Source organism: Erythranthe guttata, chromosome 5 (genome assembly GCF_056151865.1).
Source record: "Erythranthe guttata isolate IM_541 chromosome 5, IM_541, whole genome shotgun sequence".
Classification (NCBI taxonomy): domain Eukaryota; kingdom Viridiplantae; phylum Streptophyta; class Magnoliopsida; order Lamiales; family Phrymaceae; genus Erythranthe; species Erythranthe guttata.
Genome location: NC_142537.1, coordinates 16,194,044 through 16,214,666, shown reverse-complemented (window position 1 = coordinate 16,214,666; position 20,623 = coordinate 16,194,044). Strand labels below are relative to the sequence as shown.

The window sequence follows — 20,623 nt, the reverse complement described above, 5'->3', positions numbered from 1 at the left end:
CAGAAAAACAATACTCAAATCGAACTCGACTCGTTTACAAGAGACCGCGTAGTACAAACATACAACCACGGACCACCTACACCAACGTGACTGCTGACTCACAATCACACATACGCGGCAAGTCCTCTGAATGCCATTTCCCTTAACCACAGACCCAAAACCGTCATTTCACACACCCCCAACCTTCCCTATATAACCCACCCCTCTCCCCCTTCTTCTTTCTCCCTCCTCTTTCCTTCATTCATTTCACTCACCCCCAAAATTGTACACACAGTACACGCACTAACTCTGCACAATACACCAAAGCTTCAAATTGCTCTCTTCTGTTTCAAATGGGGTTTCCGGTGGGATACACAGACATATTTCTTCCCAAATTACTTGTCTACATACTAACAGTTCTAGGATTTATACGTAAATTTGTGTGCGCTTTGTTTTCATTCATGGGGATTGGGGATTTTCTGGAGCCCGGAACGCCGTCGTATTCGGAGCGGAGCGAATCGAGCTCGGAGCCCCGGTCGGTGGCGGCGGCGCTCATCCGCGAGCTTCTCCCGGTGGTGAAGTTCTCCGATTTGGTGGACCCGCCGGAGAACTGCGCGGTGTGTCTGTACGAATTCAGCGGCGACGATGAGATCCGACGGCTGACGAACTGCAGACACATCTTCCACCGGAGCTGCGTCGACCGTTGGATGGACCACGATCAGAAAACGTGCCCTCTTTGCCGTACGCCGTTCATTCCGGCGGATATGCAGGAAACCTTCAACGAGAAGCTCTGGTTGGCCTCCGGAATCTCCGATTTCTACGGCGAATATTCGCCGATCACTACTGGTTTGTAGTGATTTTTTTTTTTTATTTTTTTTTATTTTCACACTCGTTTGAGAGATGTAGAGATTTAAGATAACTTGGTATATGATGAAATGTACATATTGTACACATAAATTAATACATAGTTTTTTTTTTTTTTTTTTTTTGAATAATTAATTTAATACATAGTTAATTATGTGTAGATTTAGAGTTGAAAAATTGCCCGATAAATATATATTTATCGGGTGCAGCATCTACGAAACTATACTGATAAGGTTTGGCGAGTTTTCAATAATGGTGCTTTATTTTTATTTTTTTTAAAAGATTACTTTTATAACTATTATCATTATATTTCTTATTCAAATCTAGATTCCACCATCTAATTTCCAAATACATCCTTCAAAGTTGAACCTCTAATTGTTAATAATAAAGAAATGAAATGAGTTGAATTAGTGAGGAACCAATTGGTGGGAGATGTACAAAGAATCTCTCTTAGAAAAAAATTAAACTAATTAAGTATGGGATTTATATTTGATGAGATACATCATTTAATTTTAGAGGCGGCTAATTCAAATACCATCAAGCTTAAATACCATATTTTAGCAAAGTTCTTATAACTTTTTCGTTAGGTTATACCAGAAATACAATTTTTTATTAGTAAAGTACTAAAATACCTATCGTCACATATTTCACTTGTTTGAATTTCAAACCACATTTTTTTCACAAAATTTATACCAAGGGAAACGAAAAGAAAAGCAAAACCCTCCACCCCCAAACCGATCATGTGAAATCGTAGCCACCACCACCGCGGTCCCCGGCTCAACTGCCGGAGTTGAAGGCCGCTCCACCGCCATCATCATCATCGGACTCCATTACCGGCGAGTTCCAAATAAGTTTTTTTTCCCTTACATTTTGGTCAAAATGTTGTATAGGTTTATAATTTGGTCGTTTTGAGTATTGAATGATTGTTATTTATTGGGTACTTCTAATTTGGTCATTTTGAGCATTGATTAGTGTTTTTGTGAATTGTTCTTTACAGATCAGTTTTCGACATGTACAAGTCAAAATTTAAGAAATTATTGACATGATTTCGAAATTTTTGACAACTTACAAAAATAAAATAAAAATCTTCATGTACATGCCGAAAAATTGAGGATTTTTTTTTTCTTTTTCTTTTTTCCAATTTAGACACTAACATGTCATTTTTTGTGCAATTAATGTCATTACATATGAATTACCTATTTATTACTTAATTTTTATTTTGGTGGTATCGAAGTGAGAAAGAAGTGGTATTTGAAGTACCCGCCCCGTTAATTTCTGATTATGTGTATATTCTAATGTGAGTAATTCACATTCACCACGTGTAAACTCGTACAAACGTGTGGGGTTATACTATTTTTATTTTTATTTTTATTTTTTGAATAATATAACTTAGATTTGATGTGGGAAGAAGATAACATAAGGCCCTACTCAATTAGTAGTTTGTTTGGATCACCTATAAGCCGGATCTTGTCTTCCTCTTTAATCACTTCCATTTTGTGTTAGGCTTCAATTAATTATATAAGATCTTCAATGTTTTTTTTTTTTAATTTCAATTTAAATTCTATAATCGAGCCACATTGTTTAGAAACACCCAACACTTATTAAATGTTAGTTGTCATAAAATTAGTGAATACACAAACACATTTATTTCGTATTTTGTATTTCGATAAATATTTGTGTTGAACCCGCATGGGTCCACGGACCGAGTACTGGCAGCCGCAGTGTGAGAATTTCAACGTCAATAAGGGTTGTTTTCTTGTGAGCACCAGATAGATTCAGGAGACAAATGATTTCGTCTATTGGTAGAGTATTTTTGCTAACAAGTGGTGAAATTGTGATAAGTTAGGCATTAAAGAATAAATATAAGGGAGTTAGATTTGGAAAAGGAAACAGCAAAAAAGAGGAAGCAAAGCATGAGAGTTAGGGCCAACTTTAAATGTTGAAGCATGTGGAGGAATACAATTTGTTATCTTGTCTCTCAATCATTTTAGGCTTTTGCATCTTTCTTCACTTTGACACTAATTTTGAAATAAATTACTAATTAATAACCGAAAATTAAATCGGTTATTAATTTAGATTTCAAATTAAAGTGCATAATACATTTGAGCTTTAAATTGTCCGGCCCATATAGCAAGTCAAAAATCATAGCTTGTCCGAAGACCTTCGGTACATACAAAAGACAGACTCACAATAGACACATATCTAACTCTAAAGCTTAAGCCTCGAGTTTCCATCGCGAATTCATAACATATCTGAATTCAAAGTGTTTATATTTATTTGATTCGAGAACAAGCTTCGAAGGCCTTGAATCAATCAAAGGGAGAACAATCTGGAGATTTTCGGAATTGTAATTCTTTTGATTAATAATTAATAACCGAAATAAATATGTATATCATATATAAAAAGAGGCATGGAGAATTTTACTCTTGCTTGATAGTGACGTCATATATTCGCATTGTTTTTAAAGTGTTAAATATTTTACCCTCTCTCTTTTTTTTTTAATTGGTCAAAGGGTTTTAATTTGTTTAATTTCATGTCAATAAAGTCATAATGGCACTCTAGCAAATCCAGCTGTAATTAGTATTAATTGATTTTTTTTTTATTTTTTTTTATTATTGCGAGTTGAATTTGGACAAGAGATGATGAAATCATGAAAGTCGAAACGATGAAAAAATGTTACTACCTCTGTTCCACAATAACTGTCTCTTTTTAAAAATATTTTTGTTCCATATTATCTGTCACTTTACATTTCCAATACTACATTAAATGCATTTTTCCTGTTTTAACCTTAATAATGAAACTCTATTCATTAATTTTCTCTCATAAATCATAAAAATATTAAAGGTTGTTTTAGTCATTTTTATATGATTTTTCTAAAATCAAAATATATTTATTGAGTTTCTTAATCTTTGTGAAAAATGAAAAGTGACAATTATTTAGGAACGGAGGGAGTAGTAGGTAATGTCTAGGTGGGGAATTGCAACATGGCCACCAATATCTCGGATAAATAACACATAAACTATGGCTCGTTAAAAATCAAACGAACTTATTCAACTCTTGATTCGAGATCGTTCCTTAAAAAAATCATTTGAGCTCGGTTTGTTATTATAACGAACCAAACTTGAATACATATTTTTGTTCGATAAGCTATGAAGTTCGAATTGAGCTTGAACTCGATTTAAGAAAAATGACAAATTATGTACAAAATATCCAGGAGTACTACTGTTCATAAATGCTACACCTGGTGAAATAAAGAATCCCGCACATATACGTATGACAAAATCACAAACATAACATATGAAATGTTTTCATAATGGATAGTTCCCAGTACTAACTCGATAAAATTCATCGCATGTAGCATAAAACAAACCGGACAACATGTCTGTTAGCTGGATTTTCGCCGTGGAGTTTGTACTATGGTCCAGTTCAAAACTGACGACGAACAAAACGGAAAATGCCCAAAACGCTCGGTATAAACATTACGTATATATTATTCCGTAAGTTTGATGAATCGATTTCATCAATTTCCAGGACTGTTTAGCCAAAACGTTTCTTGAATAACTGATGTCTCTTAGTTGGATCCTTGGGCTTGTTGCTCTTCATTTGCCCGTGTAGCTTTTTCTGCCCAGTACTGCAACAAATAGACGATATAGCTTATTCGAAATTTCACAAAAAATAACAGAAGTTGCAATAAAATTTTACCTATAGAAATTTAAAATAAAAAAATAAAATAAAAAAGTTTTTTTTAAAATTTATTTTGTACCTATATTCCATGTAAACCATTCCATTGGCTCCAGACATTGCGCTCATGGATCCAGCAGAGCGACGGGCTTTCTGAAGAGCAATATCATCTGCATCTTCTTCCAGTTGTTCTAAACCGACTGCATCATCGCCCGCACTCAGTACCTTCAGACAATAAATCAAGGAGATATTTATTTTTAGTTCCAAAAAAAAAAAAAAAAAACCAGTTTGCTTCGATTTGTGCAGAAAGAGGTTTAAGAATTAAATTACGAATGAGTGAATGAAGGATAATGACCTTTCCGAGAAGTGCAAGCTGGTCCTCAAGACGATGGTAGCTCAACTCGGATCCTGAATCGGAAGGAGGCAAGCTTGTGATAACCTGAAAAACCAGTTTCCGCGGTTAAATACATAAGCAGGGGTTGGTTAAAATATTTGTATGCTATCACTGAGTCTTATATGCCATTATTTGCAGGAGAAACCTAAGAGAGCAAATAACCATAAAGAAAAATAGATGGCGTTACTGTAAAAGGGAACTCAATTTTTGGCCCGATTTTGAAATTTTTCCCGATCTTCTCCCAAAATGATATTATGTTTGCTTAGGAAAAAAAATTTGTGAAAAACTTCCAAAAGTTTCTCCCTCGTACATGCATGATTTGACTCCTAGAGTACCATATATCTTCACTAAGATACAAACAAACATTACACTATTTCTCAAATTCTTCTCCGAAAACATTTTTCCCGAGAATAAATTGAAAATATAGCTCCAAAAGGGGGCAAACGTAACAGTTTCTTGAGGAATGAACAAGTTTGTACCTTAAAACTGTAACCTTGATCAATCAAAAACTGCTGCCTCTTGGTTGAATAATACATCTCCTGTATCACATAAGTAGGAAAAAATTAGTCGACCCAAGATGGAAAAAAAAAATTAATACAAAAAATAAAAAATACAAAAAAAATTGGAAATAGAAGATTAACGCACCTGAGTGTCGGTGGATACAAGAGAGTAAAAAAATGCATTGTACTCCTCCTTGCCTCCAGCCACCCTGTCCTGAGGTTTTCCCTAATAACCAAAAAACATTCACAAAATAAGCCCATTGTAAAGTTACGGGTTAATATGCATCCAACAGTTATAAGGGTAGCTCAAGTATATAACACAATCTATCCAAGTCCACTGCATATCGTGCTAATAAATTGGCTCAAGAAGCATATATAGTTATTTTCTCCTCTTTCCGGTAAATGAAAAACGAGCTAACATTTCTCTCGTACGGAAGTGATTAAAACAGTGTACAGACATCTAAAGAACGCACCTTAGCCCTAAGAATACGACCAAGTCGTTGAGCCTCTTGACGCCTTGAACCAGCATGTGATGAAATTTGAATTATCACATTTGCCTCTGGAATATCAATCGAATTATCTCCCACCTGTCAATAAATAGTCAGCAATTCTTCCCTCAAGTATATATACTATACTATACATGACAAAATAAACTTTTAAAGGGATACTGAACATATAAAATTAATGGTCCTAATTCAAAGACATCACCAAGGTGTATTCAGTGTCTTGTAAAGCTGATTCGATCGTATAAACAATTATAATCAAGGCAACATAATCAGTATCACTTGTTGAAAAATCAGATAATCATGCTTGTAAAGAAACTTTTATCCTTCGCTGTGCATACAAACTTCAGGTTCATAATAGACATAAAAAGTTTGAATCGACATCAAAAGAGAATTCATCATGTAGCCTGTGAACATCATATGCATGAACAGTAAATCCATATAGTGCAGATACAACAAAACATTGGGGAAAAGACAAACTGATTACATTAACATACCTTTGAAAGGAAAACGGTGTTCACATCCTTACTGGTTTTGAATGCTTCAAGGATTTTTGTTCTTTCAGGATGACTGCAAATTACATTAACGAGTCAAACTCATGAGAACATAAACATGTTTCTGGCTAAGCTTATTAACTTACAACCCCATACATCATAAAAGATGCTAGACCTTATTTAAAAAATAAATTCTTAAAATGATTTGATAATAGAGCTTAAAGATACTAAATGCCCAATACTGTCAGAACTGATTTTATTTTTTAAAAAGGAACCATATAATTTGCAACATCTTATAAGATGTTTGAAAGAGCTTATAAGTTCACCCAGACACCCTAAAAATCTCACGGAATAACCAATATTCACAAACCTGGTGGCACCATAAATCATAGGTTTTCGAAGCTTCATTGCATACTCCGTCAGTGCAAACAGATTGTCAGCAAAAACGATTATCTTATCACCCCGCTGTTGTTCATGGAATCGGATGAGGAACTCACAAGCCCTAAATTTATTAGGGTTCATCACATAGAGAGCCTAAAAGATACCAAGAACAAAAAATGTCAGAAGAGACAAGGTGCAAGGAAAATTCTAGAAGATTCTATAGCACAAGGAAATCAACTCTTCCACCGTGTTTTTCTTTGTAAAAAAGAGCACCCAAACTACAATACTAAAGAAACAGTATATATTGCCTAATGCTAATTAACGGTTGCAAACATCTACAAAATATGTGCTTGTTAAAAAATGTTGGTTAACACGACGTACAAAAAGGATCTATTTCATGGTCATTGAAGTGATTAATAGCAAATCGTCAAGCATACACATCATAAGAGAGACCAGTGTAGTTTATCAAAGCCATAATGGAGGAACACACTTTACGTAATAAAATAAGCATATCTATTACATGAACACTACAAACATTCAAAATAATAATTCTGGACAACTGGTGCAACACACTTTAATATTCCGTAAGCCTGCTCAAATTTTTCGAACTAAGATGATAAAAGAAGGTACCCTACTGAAACAACTTACCTGTTTCTTCTTTGAATTTTCTTTCTTGAGATACTCAGCAAAGAACTCCTTTGTCATTGGACACCAGACTTCTGCACATTGAACATTTGCTATAAATCCTCCTCTCACTAAGTCCAACCAATTCGCCTCGTACAATTTCGGACCAATAAGGAAGTTCAAATCTGTAATTCTGTCATCCTCTCTCACAAGAGTTGCTGCAAATCAGTTGGCATCAAGAAATTATTCTCTATCACACCCACACAGGGATAAACATGGATCATATATTTTGTAACATTGTTAAATACAAACCAGTGAGCCCTAATTTGCAGTGAGACTTTGTGAGACTAATGACCTTCCTGAACATGTGAGCAGGAACCACGTGAACCTGAGGGATTTAAAGAAAATATAAACATGCATACACCATCATAAATCCAGATAAATTTCATGTTTATACAATATAAAATTAAAAATGTCACCTCGTCCATGAGCAACAGTCCCCACTCTCGGTTCCTTATTTCCTCGATTATCTTTTCGGCTTCTTCAGAACGTTTTCCACCAAATGCAATCATATTATATGTTGTCACCACCACCCCAGCATTGCCACGGAATCTCTCTTTGCTGTCAGATGTGAAACGACAGATTTGATCTTCTTTAATGGTTGACCACAATTTAAACTGGAAAGCCCACTGATCCACAGACACAGCATTCGTAGCCAAACAAAGACAACTCTTTCTAATTCTACAAGCTGCAGAAACGCCAACTAAGGACTTTCCAGCACCACACGGTAGAACAATGATACCCGAACGTGCTCTTCCTGATTTTGCAGAAAATTTTGAATTAGAAACATACGAAGATTCTTTCATTGAACTACTAGCAACTAGTTTATTAAGTTCCTGAGTGATATTATGTAAGACATTGACACCATAAAATGGGATCAAAACCAGGCTGCCAAAGTGAAGGCAAAAAATCAAATCTACTCGTATGATTTCTAACTGTAATATGTTGATTAAAAATTAAATTACTGTGTACACACAATCAAAACATTAAGACTGACAATATATAGTAGCTTAAGACATGATCAGAAAATAAATATCGGAGCAAGCACAATCGTCAATCTGATGCCTCTTTTCTTCACGGTATTCAATGTTCTGCTGAAAGCACTCACCCTACTATTTATTACTTTAACTAATGCCTCTATGTCCTAAGACATGAAGTTCAAGCTTCCTTTTGCAGGTATATAATGTTGCACAATTTGGAAGACAATGAACTCTGTTAATCGGCTGGATGTGAAGACCATTACCATTCCCAAACATTTTACTAAGACTCTTTTCTTGATAAGGGCGCGGTTGTGCGTGGGGCTTCAATTCGACCTCAAGATCAGGATTGACCTGCAGTATTCACAATGTCAGTGGAATTACTCAAATAACCCTAATATCCAATCAAACTATCATTTCTGAAGTCAAGCTTCTGATTTATCTTAGCTTCCTGATTCTAGGAAGAAACTGGAGCTACTCACCGGATCATTTCTAAAATCATACTCCTCCAACATGGGATAATTCAGAGCATTAGGCAAACACCGCTGCTTTACATTTTCAACCTGTGAATTGCGAAACTAGTTAATGGCATATGGTCACTCAATTGATATGTGATGAATGTATTTTACGAACATGGAAAGCAAATCTTTTTCATGTTTACTAACTAAAACAGATTACGGTAAAAAGGAAATGCATGAACAGAAAATAATTCTATACTTTAGTCAGAGAGCGGATTCCCGAACCAGTCTGAGTAGTTCAGTTAGGAAATCAACAAAAAAAAAGCGGGCAACCATTGTCGTTACACTTCTACCAGAGATCTTAATCTAGGATATCAAGGAAACTACTATAAGTCATCACCTCATCACCTAAATTACCCAGGGACTGAAAAATGCTTGCAACTCAGATTCCAAATCACAGTTATCTTAATGGCATGCATCAACATACCTGCGCAGGGTCAATTTCAAATGAATGGGTTTCTTTTTCTTCAGCTACAGCTGCCAACTCAGCTTCATTAAGCAACTCATCATGGGCGCCTCCTATTTCAGCAGCGGATTTGCCTTTCATAAAGCCTTCACTTCCATGATTTCCCTGAATAAGCCGGATCAGAAATTTAGTAAAATTGTAGGTAGTTTGATGTTTAGATTACAGTGAGCAAATCTCTGGATATAAATATACCTCAGACACGTCGGACAATTTTCTAGCTCGTCCAATAACTTCGTCGTGTAGCAACCTGTTCAATACCTGAAAAAAAAAACCGTAAGACTATAATGCCTGATGATAGTCCATGTTCTTTATCCGACCCAAGAACATATAGGATCATCATATCTTGCCTCTGGAAATGGGGACTCCACGAGGTATTTATTCTTCTTGAGCACAAGCTTCACTTTGCCGTAATTAGCAGTAGAACCATGAATAAAATCAATCATCTCTTGCGGAAGCTTGGTCTTCGATAGTTTATTCAAGACAGAAATGATGGTTTCTGTTTCGAGCCCCACTGACACAGCAGCATATAAGGAATGTGGAGTCAAGTTGTACTCGTGCATCGACTCTGGCCTGTTGAACAACATACCCATCAAATCCTATTCTTGTAATGTCTAAATGCACACAACAACAAAAATATGCATAGGAAGACAAAACAGAAAATAATATAAAATTCCTGAAATTGTATATTACTCGAGCAGTACAAGAATATTTAGATTCTACTTCGTCTTTTTTCCAAATCCATACTACTAATGTCCATAGGATGTGATCGGCATAGATATGTATAAAATGTTTTGACGCATCTGTATCTTTTCACAGGTGCTCAATAATCCGTCAAATGTAGACTCTAGCCATGGACTTGGGGACACATCATTCATAACAATAGTACTGATTAAGTCAATATTTTGGATGCTCAGTGAGCTGCTCCAAAATTGCAATACTAATTAGAATTCTGAAATAGCCAGAGTAACATATTTCAAGAGATGCTTCGTTCAAGAAAAACTTGTGGAAAAGGCTACTGAAAAGAACATGAAACTAATTAGTTTCTATTTTAATCATAATACAGAAGGACTCGTAATGCTCATTGCAATATATCAAGTCATGTTTGCAAATGCTGGTGTTGACTGTTAACTTCACGTCATATTAAATAGTAGCAGAGCAACTAACACGGAGAACAGTTGCTAGCAATCTATGTTTATCGTTCTCAGTAAGGTAAGTGCCAAACTTCGGTAAAGACGTATTTTATATGTATATGCGCATGTTTTAATCGAACTAAGCAGAAAAATATACCTGCAAACTGGTTCAGCAATCGCAATGAGGAAATCATAGGCCTGCTTATACAACTGGGAGAAAGTTTCAAGGAAAATTCGACCATCCGCGCAAGCCCACAAAGGGCGATTTGCATGATCGGGTTTAAGTTCCAATTTCGTGAAATCCCTCTTTTTCCCTTCACCTGAAATTAAATCAAGTAATTCAATCAATCAATTCCCCCAAATCCAAATTGTGCAAATTCGTAAACAGAACAAGAACACGGGAGATTTAGTGCTTCAATACAACGAAAAATTGATCGGTACCATCGCGATCTTCGTCCATATCTTCTCCGAAACGAGATTCATTATTGTCTTCGGGAACCGAAGCCCTATTATACTCCTCCTTCAATAAACCAACAAAATTCAATAATTTAGGTTAAAAAAAATTAAAATAGCGAAAAAATAAACAGGATACAAATTAATTCTTGGAACCTTGGAGAACTTGATTTTTTTGCTGGGACGACCTTTGTCACCTGAAATTCAAACCAATTTTTACATCAAAATTGTGCGAATCAATTGTTGGCGGTGTACGCTAAGATTTGTCTATTTTGTAATTAGAAATTGCAGTGGAAATACCGTTTCCCATGTTTGTATGGTGTGTCTTCTTTACTTGGAGAAAAAATACAGAGAAAGTAGTGATCTTTGTTATATATATAGAGAGAGAATTAGGAGAGAGAAAGAGAAACTGCAGCACCGCCTGCGTGAGAACTGAGAACCGGAAAAAACTCGATTAATTACAACTTACCACCACTAAAGTTGAACATTTCAAATTTCGCCTCAATAAAATAAAGAAAAACACATTTTACCCCTAAAATGGGGGGGCGTGTAATAATAATACCATTAATTTAATAAAAATATTAAATCGTAATTATTAAACATTGTCGAAATTCATGTGGAAAAATTAATTCCATTCATGATTCGAAATTCCAGAATCTAAAAGTTTCGAAAGCTTTGAATTTGGTTTTTGACTTTTATGAAACTTACAAGTTTAATATAAAATTCATATGACATACATAATTAATATAATATACATATATATCATAATTTTCATATTTATAAATATTTTTATAATATTTAAGATTTGAAAATCGAGATTTGATATATTACAACTAAGAAATTATTATAATATTTAAGATAGTTGAATTCAATTAATGAAATTCAAGAATTCTTAAATGCACAAAATGCTAAAATAAGTTCAATTTTGGCCTCGTTCAACTAAACTTTAGAATATCTTGTAAGTTCCAACATCTGATAAAATATTTTAAGAGTTGAAAATCTCTTAAATATTATTTTAAAAATTAATTTTAAATGTGTTTAGATATTGGATTTCTAAGATTCGACTTTTTTGAGTAATGTAATTTTATATTTTGAATATTTTAATAAGAAACAAATGAGATCTTAAATATACAATGTGAGGTGTGTATATATGTTTAAATAACTTATAAGTTGTACAACAACTTATCTTTTTAAATAATTATTGAAAATTTACCAAATACATTTCAATAGGTTATAAGCTTTAGCCCAAAAGAGAAACAAAATTTTAAAGGGAAAATTACAAACCACCCCTGAGGTAATGTCAAATTACGAATTAAAAATCTCTCTTGTTTGGATAATTCTATTTACCCCTTAACTATGAATCTTCTTACACATCCACACTTATGGTGTCAAAATCAACATAATCATCTAGATTCAGTGGAATGTGCTCTAGCTTGTACTCGTTTTGTGTAAAAATAATGTTTTGATGCACCACAATCTGATATAGCCAAAAACCACATCTTATGATCATCTTGCTTCAAAATATGGAGCTCGAATGAGATAAAATATGTACAAAAGTGATAATATTTCATATGATCTAGAAGATTACATTAAATTTGAAACTGCAAGGGTAGACGTGTAAGAAGATTTATAGTTGAGTGGTGATTGTAATTACTAATTACCCAAACATGAGGGGGTTTCGTAATTTAACCATAACTCAGGGGTACTGTAATTACCAATTTTAAATTTGGTTTTATTTTATATATATATTTATATTATATATTAGTAGTTTAATTAGGAAAAGAAAAATCAAAGTGAAATAAAATCCAACTCGGATGCACCCCCGGTTCATTACCAGCACCCAGCAGGTCCAGTCTCTCTCTCTCTCTCTCTCTCTCTCTACAATTTCACATTCTTCCCCGTTGGCTTTTCATCGAAATCTCTTTCTCTCTCTACAATTCCTTCTGTCTACACCGCCGGAAGCAGAGCATCTGCGCGAGCTCCTCCGCAGTGAAGAGCGATGAGTGGGCACGACTCCAAGTATTTCTCCACTACCAAAAAGGGTGAAATCCCCGAGCTCAAAGAAGAACTCAATTCTCAGTACAAGGTTCCTCTCCGCTCTTTAATTTTTCCTTCCGTGCATCCTTTCTTCGCAATTACGCCTCAATCAATTACTATCTGCTTAATTGTTTTTGGAATTGTATTGCGGAAAATTTTAATATTTTTTCTTTTTTGCGCTTGATCTGCGGCATCTGCCTGTTGATGGATTCGTCATTTTACTGATTTGGAAGATGTCTTCGTTGATTTGGTGCCGATTGAAGTTAGATCTAGTTATTTTTAGGTTTGATTGTTGATTTATGTGGTTGAGATTTTCGATTTTGTATCTGATCTGTGTCGTTACGACTTATAACATGATGCGATTGGTTTAATTAGATTATGACCTACATTAGATTGATTAATTTTGACATGTTTTTTTTCCGGCAATATGCAGTTCTTTGATTAGTTTCTTGTTCTTTTGAAATGGAAAAATTGACACTCTTAGTTATTTGTTATGTGCAGGATAAGAGAAAGGATGCAGTTAAGAAGGTGATCGCTGCAATGACAGTAGGGAAGGATGTATCGTCCCTCTTTACAGATGTTGTGAATTGTATGCAAACTGAAAATTTGGAGCTCAAAAAGCTTGTGTATTTATATCTCATCAACTATGCAAAGAGCCAGCCTGATCTTGCTATTCTCGCCGTGAATACATTTGTGAAGGTAAAATGTAATTTCAGTTCTGAACAGTTAGATCTTTTATTTATTTAGTTATTATTTTACTTTTTGTCAAAATGCACAAGCTGCGTAAAATTCCTTTTTTAGGGGCATTTTAAGTAAGGTGCTATAAGGAGAAAAAAAGATAATTTCAGACTTTGTAGTTCCCCGTGCTATGTCTTGACTTTATATCCCGCTTCAGGTGGTATTGCAATTACGTTAACGTTTAATCGGATGTTATGTTTTTTTACGTGACACATCCGGGCAGACCAAGTTTTTATGTTGTTTGTTATGCTTATTTGATTCCATTTCATGATGATCTACTGTTGACTAAGTTTCAAGATTTTTATCTATGTAGGTTCCATAAGCTTTTTTAGGTTTACATCTTACTCATTTTCCTATAGGAGTTTCTGTTCCAATAATATTTTGAGTAGTTTTTCATTTAGTTTCTCCAAATGCTGGATTTAAACTTTTTACATTTTCTAGTGTTTCCGGGTTATGGCATTTCATAGACATTAAAGACGATCACTTTCGAGAGAGTTGCTGCAACTTTTGCATGAAGTACATTTTTGAAATTTCTTGACCTTAAACATGCAATAACCAGTGAGTTTCTTATAAAACAATTCCATGATATTTGACTGCCAAGAAAATTCCACTCAGTAATATAAAGTTCTCACTGATCAATTAATAGTTTGGTAACCAAAAAGAAGAACTGCAAGGAAATAACTCCTGAATGCTCAATTACCCCATTCTCCTCCACCTCGCTTAAGTTTGAACCCTAGCCATAGTAATGCTTTTATCTTCCTAGGCCCTAGCATTTTCTGTTGCATATCATTGTGAGCGATCAATAATCATCTATTTTTCACCTATCGATAATAGGGAGTGTTGTGTTAAGAATAGTGATGCATGATTGAGGAAATGTGGTTCGAAGCGAATTACGTATATTGGTGATAACTGTAGGAAGGTAAAATATTTTTTCATGAAAAAGGGAAATTCTAGTGGGTGCTTAACTTACCACCATTTGTGTTTGAAAGAATGATGCCAAGTGCATGGCTATATAGTTTGTGTGGATGGTATCATCTGTCATGTGTGAGTAAAACCTGCATTTTTCAAATTATACTAGACATGTTTCTGATCAATGACTAATGATGATTTTAAGCTGTTTAAAAATGAATATAGTTAAAGGCTGAAATTTAATATTTTACGTGTTTTTTTCCAGGATTCCCAGGATCCAAATCCTCTGATCCGTGCTTTAGCTGTCAGGACGATGGGGTGCATCCGTGTTGATAAAATAACAGAGTATTTATGTGATCCCTTGCAGCGCTGTCTCAAGGTAACGTGCATACCTATAACTGCCATATGTTTGGTACTATGTTCAATCATAATTGCAGATATTTTTTTATGATCTGAAATGTCTAAAATTTGATGAATTATAGACTAAACAACTGCCATTTCCTATTTTCGTTCATATTAGGATGATGACCCATATGTTCGCAAGACGGCAGCTATATGTGTTGCAAAACTTTATGACATCAATGCTGAGTTAGTGGAGGATAGAGGTTTCCTGGATGCCCTCAAGGATTTAATTTCAGACAACAATCCGATGGTTGTTGCTAATGCTGTCGCTGCACTTGCTGAGATTCAAGAAAACAGCAGCAGGCCCATCTTTGAGATCACAAATCACACACTTACAAAGCTTCTTACCGCTCTAAATGAATGCACAGAGTAGGACAACAAATATGGATTGTTGGCATTTTCTTAAAGCATAACTATATATCCATGGTTACATGTGTTATAAGCCGGCATCTAACTGCATCTACTCTCGAGTTAGGAGTTGCTTTTCTAATAGATACTAAAAGTGTGAAAAATAATGCTTACCTTTATCTATACTGATCACATAGTTGGTGATTTTTTTTTTTATCGTGCTATTTTTTAAGATGCTTTAAAATGTCGATTTCAGTTATGCGTTTTCAAAAAAATGGGTTTGTTCATTTACTTTATGTCTTAAGAATCCCTTTTTCATTTTACTTAATGGATGTCCACCGGCATGGTGCCAACTTTAGGTGGGGTCAAGTTTTCATTTTGGATGCTCTTTCCAAGTACAAAGCAGCGGATGCTCGTGAAGCTGAAAATATAGTGGAGCGAGTTACTCCACGGTTACAGCATGCCAACTGTGCTGTTGTTCTTTCAGCAGTCAAGGTTAGAGTTCTCCGCCTCTAGACAATTTTAACAATATTATTGCCAGCGAGTTTTCCCAACTGTTGTAATTTCTCTCTTCTTGTTCAGCATTACTGTTTATGAGCTGTTTAACAATGGAAGATTGTCCTGTTTCCATTACCCTTGTGGAGCTTTCGTAATGAAAGAGTCTTTTGCCTGTTATCTTGTTTCAGTTCTTTATTCTTGTTTATATCACCATTATCCATTCATCAGTCCATGATATTCGATGAACATAATTGGAATGAGATTGCAGATGATCCTCTTACAAATGGAACTGATTACCAGCACGGATGTAGTCAGGAATCTTTGCAAAAAAATGGCCCCACCACTCGTGACATTGCTTTCTGCAGAACCAGAGATTCAGTATGTTGCGTTACGAAACATAAACCTTATCGTACAAAAGCGACCCACTATTCTTGCCCATGAAATCAAGGTAAGTATTGCGGTGTTGCCTCACATATACAAAGTTGGGATGTTTTTCCTGGTATTGTTTATTTGAGTATGGATGTGAGTGCATTCACTAATTACTTATTCTCCTTAAGGTGTTTTTCTGCAAATACAATGATCCGATTTATGTGAAGATGGAAAAGTTAGAGATCATGATAAAGCTTGCTTCTGACCGAAATATTGACCAAGTAAGTTGATTTTGCTTGTAATAGATTGCATTATTTCGTATTTATGCTGATTGATTTTATTCACTTATAATGTTTTTTTCATCTACACTTCAGGTTCTATTGGAGTTCAAAGAGTATGCTACTGAAGTAGATGTTGATTTTGTAAGAAAAGCTGTCCGTGCTATTGGACGATGTGCCATCAAGTTAGAGAGAGCTGCTGAACGATGCATTAGTGTCTTACTTGAGTTGATCAAGATCAAAGTAAACTATGTTGTTCAAGAAGCTATTATTGTGATTAAGGATATATTTAGGAGATACCCAAACACGTACGTAACTGCTTTATTGTTTCACGTCTTGGCAGACTGGTGTTTTGTAAAATGATTCCTGTCCCTTTCAACTTATATCATGGTTGTTTTCTTTCAGTTACGAGTCTATCATTGCTACACTTTGTGAGAGCTTAGACACCTTGGATGAGCCAGAGGCAAAGGTACTTTGCAGGAAATGTACCTTTTGGCTCCGCTTGTGTGTGTTTGCTTCAAGAGGGAATCATGTTGAGCTTGAATATCCTCATACGTCTTTCTTTACAGGCATCAATGATCTGGATAATTGGTGAATATGCTGAAAGAATTGATAATGCTGATGAGCTCTTGGAAAGCTTTTTGGAGACTTTCCCAGAGGAACCTCCACAAGTCCAATTGCAGTTGTTAACAGCAACAGTTAAACTTTTCCTTAAGAAACCCACAGAAGGCCCTCAACAGATGATTCAGGTATGCTCTGTAGCTTCTCCTATATCCATGGCCTTCAAATCGTTGTTTAGTTGTTGCTTGATTCCTCACAGTTTTAAGTTGACTTGAAAATGATTTCAGTGGCTGCATGTGAATATTTTGACAAGGTTAAGTTTGCCAATAATTTGAATGATATATTAATCATTATGTTTGTGTTCCAGTGGCGATAGTGGGTACTTTTGGAATTTTAGTTCTATATACAACTCCTCCGCCTGGGTTTTCAATTATAAACTTGTGTACTCTCTTTTTTATTTGTTTTTCCTATTATTATGATACATGTTTAGATCCTGACTAACACTATAACAATTAACAGGTTGTTCTGAATAATGCAACTGTTGAGACTGACAATCCAGATCTTAGGGATCGTGCATATATATATTGGCGACTCCTCTCAACTGATCCTGAGGTACGCTAGTATGTTATGTTTCTAATCAGTTGCGTCTTTCCTGCTTCATGATATTCGGTTTTCTCGTATTCTTTTGGAGTCAGAGAAGTTCTTATTGTAAGATGCTGCTTTTGATTTATAGTTCAACATATTAGAAATGAAGGGAGTGTGGTTGAGTCGATACGGCAGAACAGTGAGTCGTAATCATGATATTTTGCTTGGATCCTAGTTTATCTCGACATTATTTCATTTCTTCCTCACCCGTGTAACCTGACACCTATATTTCCTGCTTTGCATGGATGGGTTGTAATACTTAGTTTATCTTGTTCAGTTTGGTGGAACATTAGAACCACGTGCCTAATCCTGAAAAGTTGGTCCGGGTGTAAATTGAGTTAACCATGTATATAGCTATCTTGAGGGAAAATGTTTCTAATCTTATCTCTATCTGCACAGTCCTTAGCATGGCACACAGCTCCAGGAGTGGCTAGGTCATCTGTGTTCTTCCTATTATAATTTCTGTTTCTTTTCTTATAGAATTACATCTATGCAAGGTATATAGTTTGTAGGTGTATATCAGTTAATAAGTTTTTCTAAGTAATGTGTATTCTCCGACTTTTCAGGCAGCAAAGGATGTTGTCTTAGCTGAAAAGCCTGTGATCAGTGACGACTCTAACCAGCTCGATCCTTCTCTCTTGGACGAGCTTCTTGCCAACATTGCCACACTATCCTCTGTCTACCACAAGCCCCCTGATGCATTTGTGACTCGTGTGAAAACTGTTCAGAGAACAGAGGAAGAGGATTATCCAGATGGTGAAGGAGGAAATTCTGAGTCACCTGCTCATGTACCAGGTGATGCAGGTGCTTCATCAAATGTGCCACCTTCCGCTGTAAGGCCGCCAGCTGCTGCTCCTGCACCGGTGGCTGATTTACTCGATCTGATGGGCATGGATGGTAACAACAGTGCCATTGTAGCCACTGATATACCTGCAAGCCCTGCTGGGTATGTTTACTGTATTTCACTTGCAGTTTCTAACATTCAAGTTAGGGGTGGAAAACGGACTGATCGGATTGGAATTTGCACTTTCAAGAAAAAAGTGAAAAATTAATTCCAATTCCGATCCAAAAAAATTCAGAAAAACCAAAAATTTGAAATTTGAACAAAAAAAACTTTATTTAAAAATTTGAAATTTTCAAATCGGAATCGGCAGACCTCAGAAAATTCCAACTCTTTAGTCACGTGAAATAATAAATGCATAACAACATTGATATTATAAGTGTAATTTTTGGAAATTAAATCCGTATAGGAAATCAGAATCTCATATATATTCCAATTCCGCTCCACGGGATTGGAATTTTTGGATTTTGCAATGAAAATTATTGTTCCAAAATTGGAAAACCACGGATCAGAAATCGAAAATTCCGTTCCAAATTCCACCCCTAATTCAAGTGTATGTTTAGAGTTTCTCTTAAGATGTGCTAATGATTGACACTTTCACTTCCATGGAAATACACATATTCGATTGCAGGCCTCCATTGCCAGTTCTATTAGCAGCATCTGCTGGTCAAGGCCTACAAATCAGTGGTCAGCTGATAAGAAGAGATGGCCAGATATTCTACAGCATGTTGTTTGAGAACAGTACTCAGGTTCCACTCGACGGGTTTATGATTCAGTTCAACAAGAACTCGTTTGGTCTTACAACAGGTGCACCTCTCCAGGTAATTAATCGTAATGGCTACTTCGTATCTATCATATGTCGGCTTTTAGCTGTAATAATTCTGAGCTGACATCTCGTTTCAATCAGGTTCCTCTATTGCAACCTGGGACATCTGCAAGTACTCTTCTGCCCATGGTTTTGTCCCAGAATCTCTCTCCTGGTCCACCAAGTACACTTCTGCAGATTGCTGTGAAAAATAATCAGCAGCCTGTATGGTATTTCAGTGACAAAATTCCGCTGATCGTATTCTTTACGGAGGATGGAAGAATGGAGCGTTCAACATTTCTCGAGGTACATAAACATATCATATACTTAATCTATGTGTTAAGTGTTACAAATTTCTATCACTGTAGACAAATTTTGAAATCTTAAAATAATTTGCAGACATGGAAATCATTACCCGATTCGAACGAGATATCCAAGGACTTCCCAGCAGTTGTGCTGAACAGTGTCGAAACAACCTTAGACAGGCTGGCTACATCAAACATGTTCTTTATTGCCAAGCGCAAGCACTCGAATCAAGATGTGCTGTATCTCTCTGCCAAAATCCCACGAGGAATCCCTTTCTTAATCGAACTTACAACAGCGGTCGGTACCCCTGGACTCAAGTGTGCAATAAAAACTCCAAGCCCAGAAATGGCTCCTCTTTTCTTTGAAGCGGTCGAGGGCCTCTTCAAGAGTTAGGTGTGTTCGTTCACTTCTACGAAAACAGAAAGTTCTCTTCATCAATGGGCGGGGTTGCTGTCGTAATTTTTTATAATTTGGATATATAGATTTTGTTCCATTTATTGAGATTTTCTTTAGCACTTGGGATTAAAGTACTTTTATTGTTGGTATCTACTCGTAGTTTTTTTTTTTTTTTCCCGATGTGTTCGACGCTTTTGTATTACGTAGCCATAGATAGTAGGCTATCTATTTGGAAATGAATTTGATTATTACTTGATTAAGTTTGTATGATTATATTTGAAAGTTTCATCAAGCTTTCACTTTACTATGCTCGAGCAAATGTGTAATATACATCTATGGTATTTTTTTTCTTTTTATTTTTCGTAATAAGTGGGTTTGTGATTGTTTGTTAACGTTTTTTTCCCCTCGTATCACTTGTTACTCTATTTTCGATGATCCATTAATTGTATTTTTCTCAAATTTTCCC

The 20,623-nt window shown here is 35.5% G+C and overlaps 3 protein-coding genes across 3 annotated transcripts; 2 read left to right on the top strand and 1 right to left on the bottom strand.

The window, feature by feature from the left end:
• The first annotated feature begins 225 nt into the window (after positions 1-225).
• Positions 226-957, top strand: LOC105955084 (brassinosteroid-responsive RING protein 1). Its single transcript, XM_012978782.2, has one exon. It carries the CDS (start codon positions 333-335, stop codon positions 831-833), a length of 501 nt encoding a protein of 166 aa, XP_012834236.2. The 5' UTR covers positions 226-332; the 3' UTR covers positions 834-957.
• A 3,038-nt stretch (positions 958-3,995) lies between these two features.
• Positions 3,996-11,676, bottom strand: LOC105955145 (general transcription and DNA repair factor IIH helicase/translocase subunit XPB1). The gene is made up of 20 exons (XM_012978849.2): positions 11,325-11,676; positions 11,181-11,221; positions 11,013-11,091; positions 10,729-10,891; positions 9,789-10,011; positions 9,634-9,699; positions 9,403-9,546; positions 8,940-9,020; positions 8,724-8,811; positions 7,900-8,237; positions 7,733-7,808; positions 7,445-7,638; positions 6,786-6,949; positions 6,419-6,491; positions 5,892-6,005; positions 5,564-5,644; positions 5,398-5,457; positions 4,880-4,963; positions 4,607-4,749; positions 3,996-4,474 (listed from the first exon to the last, which is right to left on the bottom strand). The coding sequence occupies exons 1-20, from the start codon at positions 11,332-11,334 to the stop codon at positions 4,381-4,383; spliced, it is 2,316 nt and encodes a 771-aa protein (XP_012834303.1). The 5' UTR covers positions 11,335-11,676; the 3' UTR covers positions 3,996-4,380.
• Positions 11,677-12,790: 1,114 nt separating this feature from the next.
• Positions 12,791-20,513, top strand: LOC105955146 (beta-adaptin-like protein C). Its single transcript, XM_012978850.2, has 15 exons — positions 12,791-13,110; positions 13,563-13,760; positions 14,974-15,087; positions 15,229-15,479; positions 15,818-15,953; positions 16,225-16,404; positions 16,514-16,606; positions 16,700-16,911; positions 17,009-17,072; positions 17,173-17,352; positions 17,684-17,776; positions 18,376-18,755; positions 19,282-19,471; positions 19,558-19,761; positions 19,855-20,513. The coding sequence occupies exons 1-15, from the start codon at positions 13,024-13,026 to the stop codon at positions 20,152-20,154; spliced, it is 2,682 nt and encodes an 893-aa protein (XP_012834304.1). The 5' UTR covers positions 12,791-13,023; the 3' UTR covers positions 20,155-20,513.
• Positions 20,514-20,623: the final 110 nt, after the last annotated feature.

Excerpts from the sequence above, each read along its gene's own strand:
- LOC105955084 (XM_012978782.2), top strand. The coding sequence starts at position 333 with ATGGGGTTTCCGGTGGGATACACAGACATATTTCTTCCCAAATTACTT.
- LOC105955145 (XM_012978849.2), bottom strand. Across the intron at positions 6,950-7,444 it reads AAAATTCAAAGAAGAAACAG|GCTCTCTATGTGATGAACCC; the intron begins GTAAGTTGTTTC and ends GGTATCTTTTAG. Across the intron at positions 5,458-5,563 it reads TTGTATCCACCGACACTCAG|GAGATGTATTATTCAACCAA; the intron begins GTGCGTTAATCT and ends TATGTGATACAG.
- LOC105955146 (XM_012978850.2), top strand. The coding sequence starts at position 13,024 with ATGAGTGGGCACGACTCCAAGTATTTCTCCACTACCAAAAAGGGTGAA. Across the intron at positions 13,111-13,562 it reads AACTCAATTCTCAGTACAAG|GATAAGAGAAAGGATGCAGT; the intron begins GTTCCTCTCCGC and ends TGTTATGTGCAG. Across the intron at positions 16,607-16,699 it reads CTGACCGAAATATTGACCAA|GTTCTATTGGAGTTCAAAGA; the intron begins GTAAGTTGATTT and ends TCTACACTTCAG.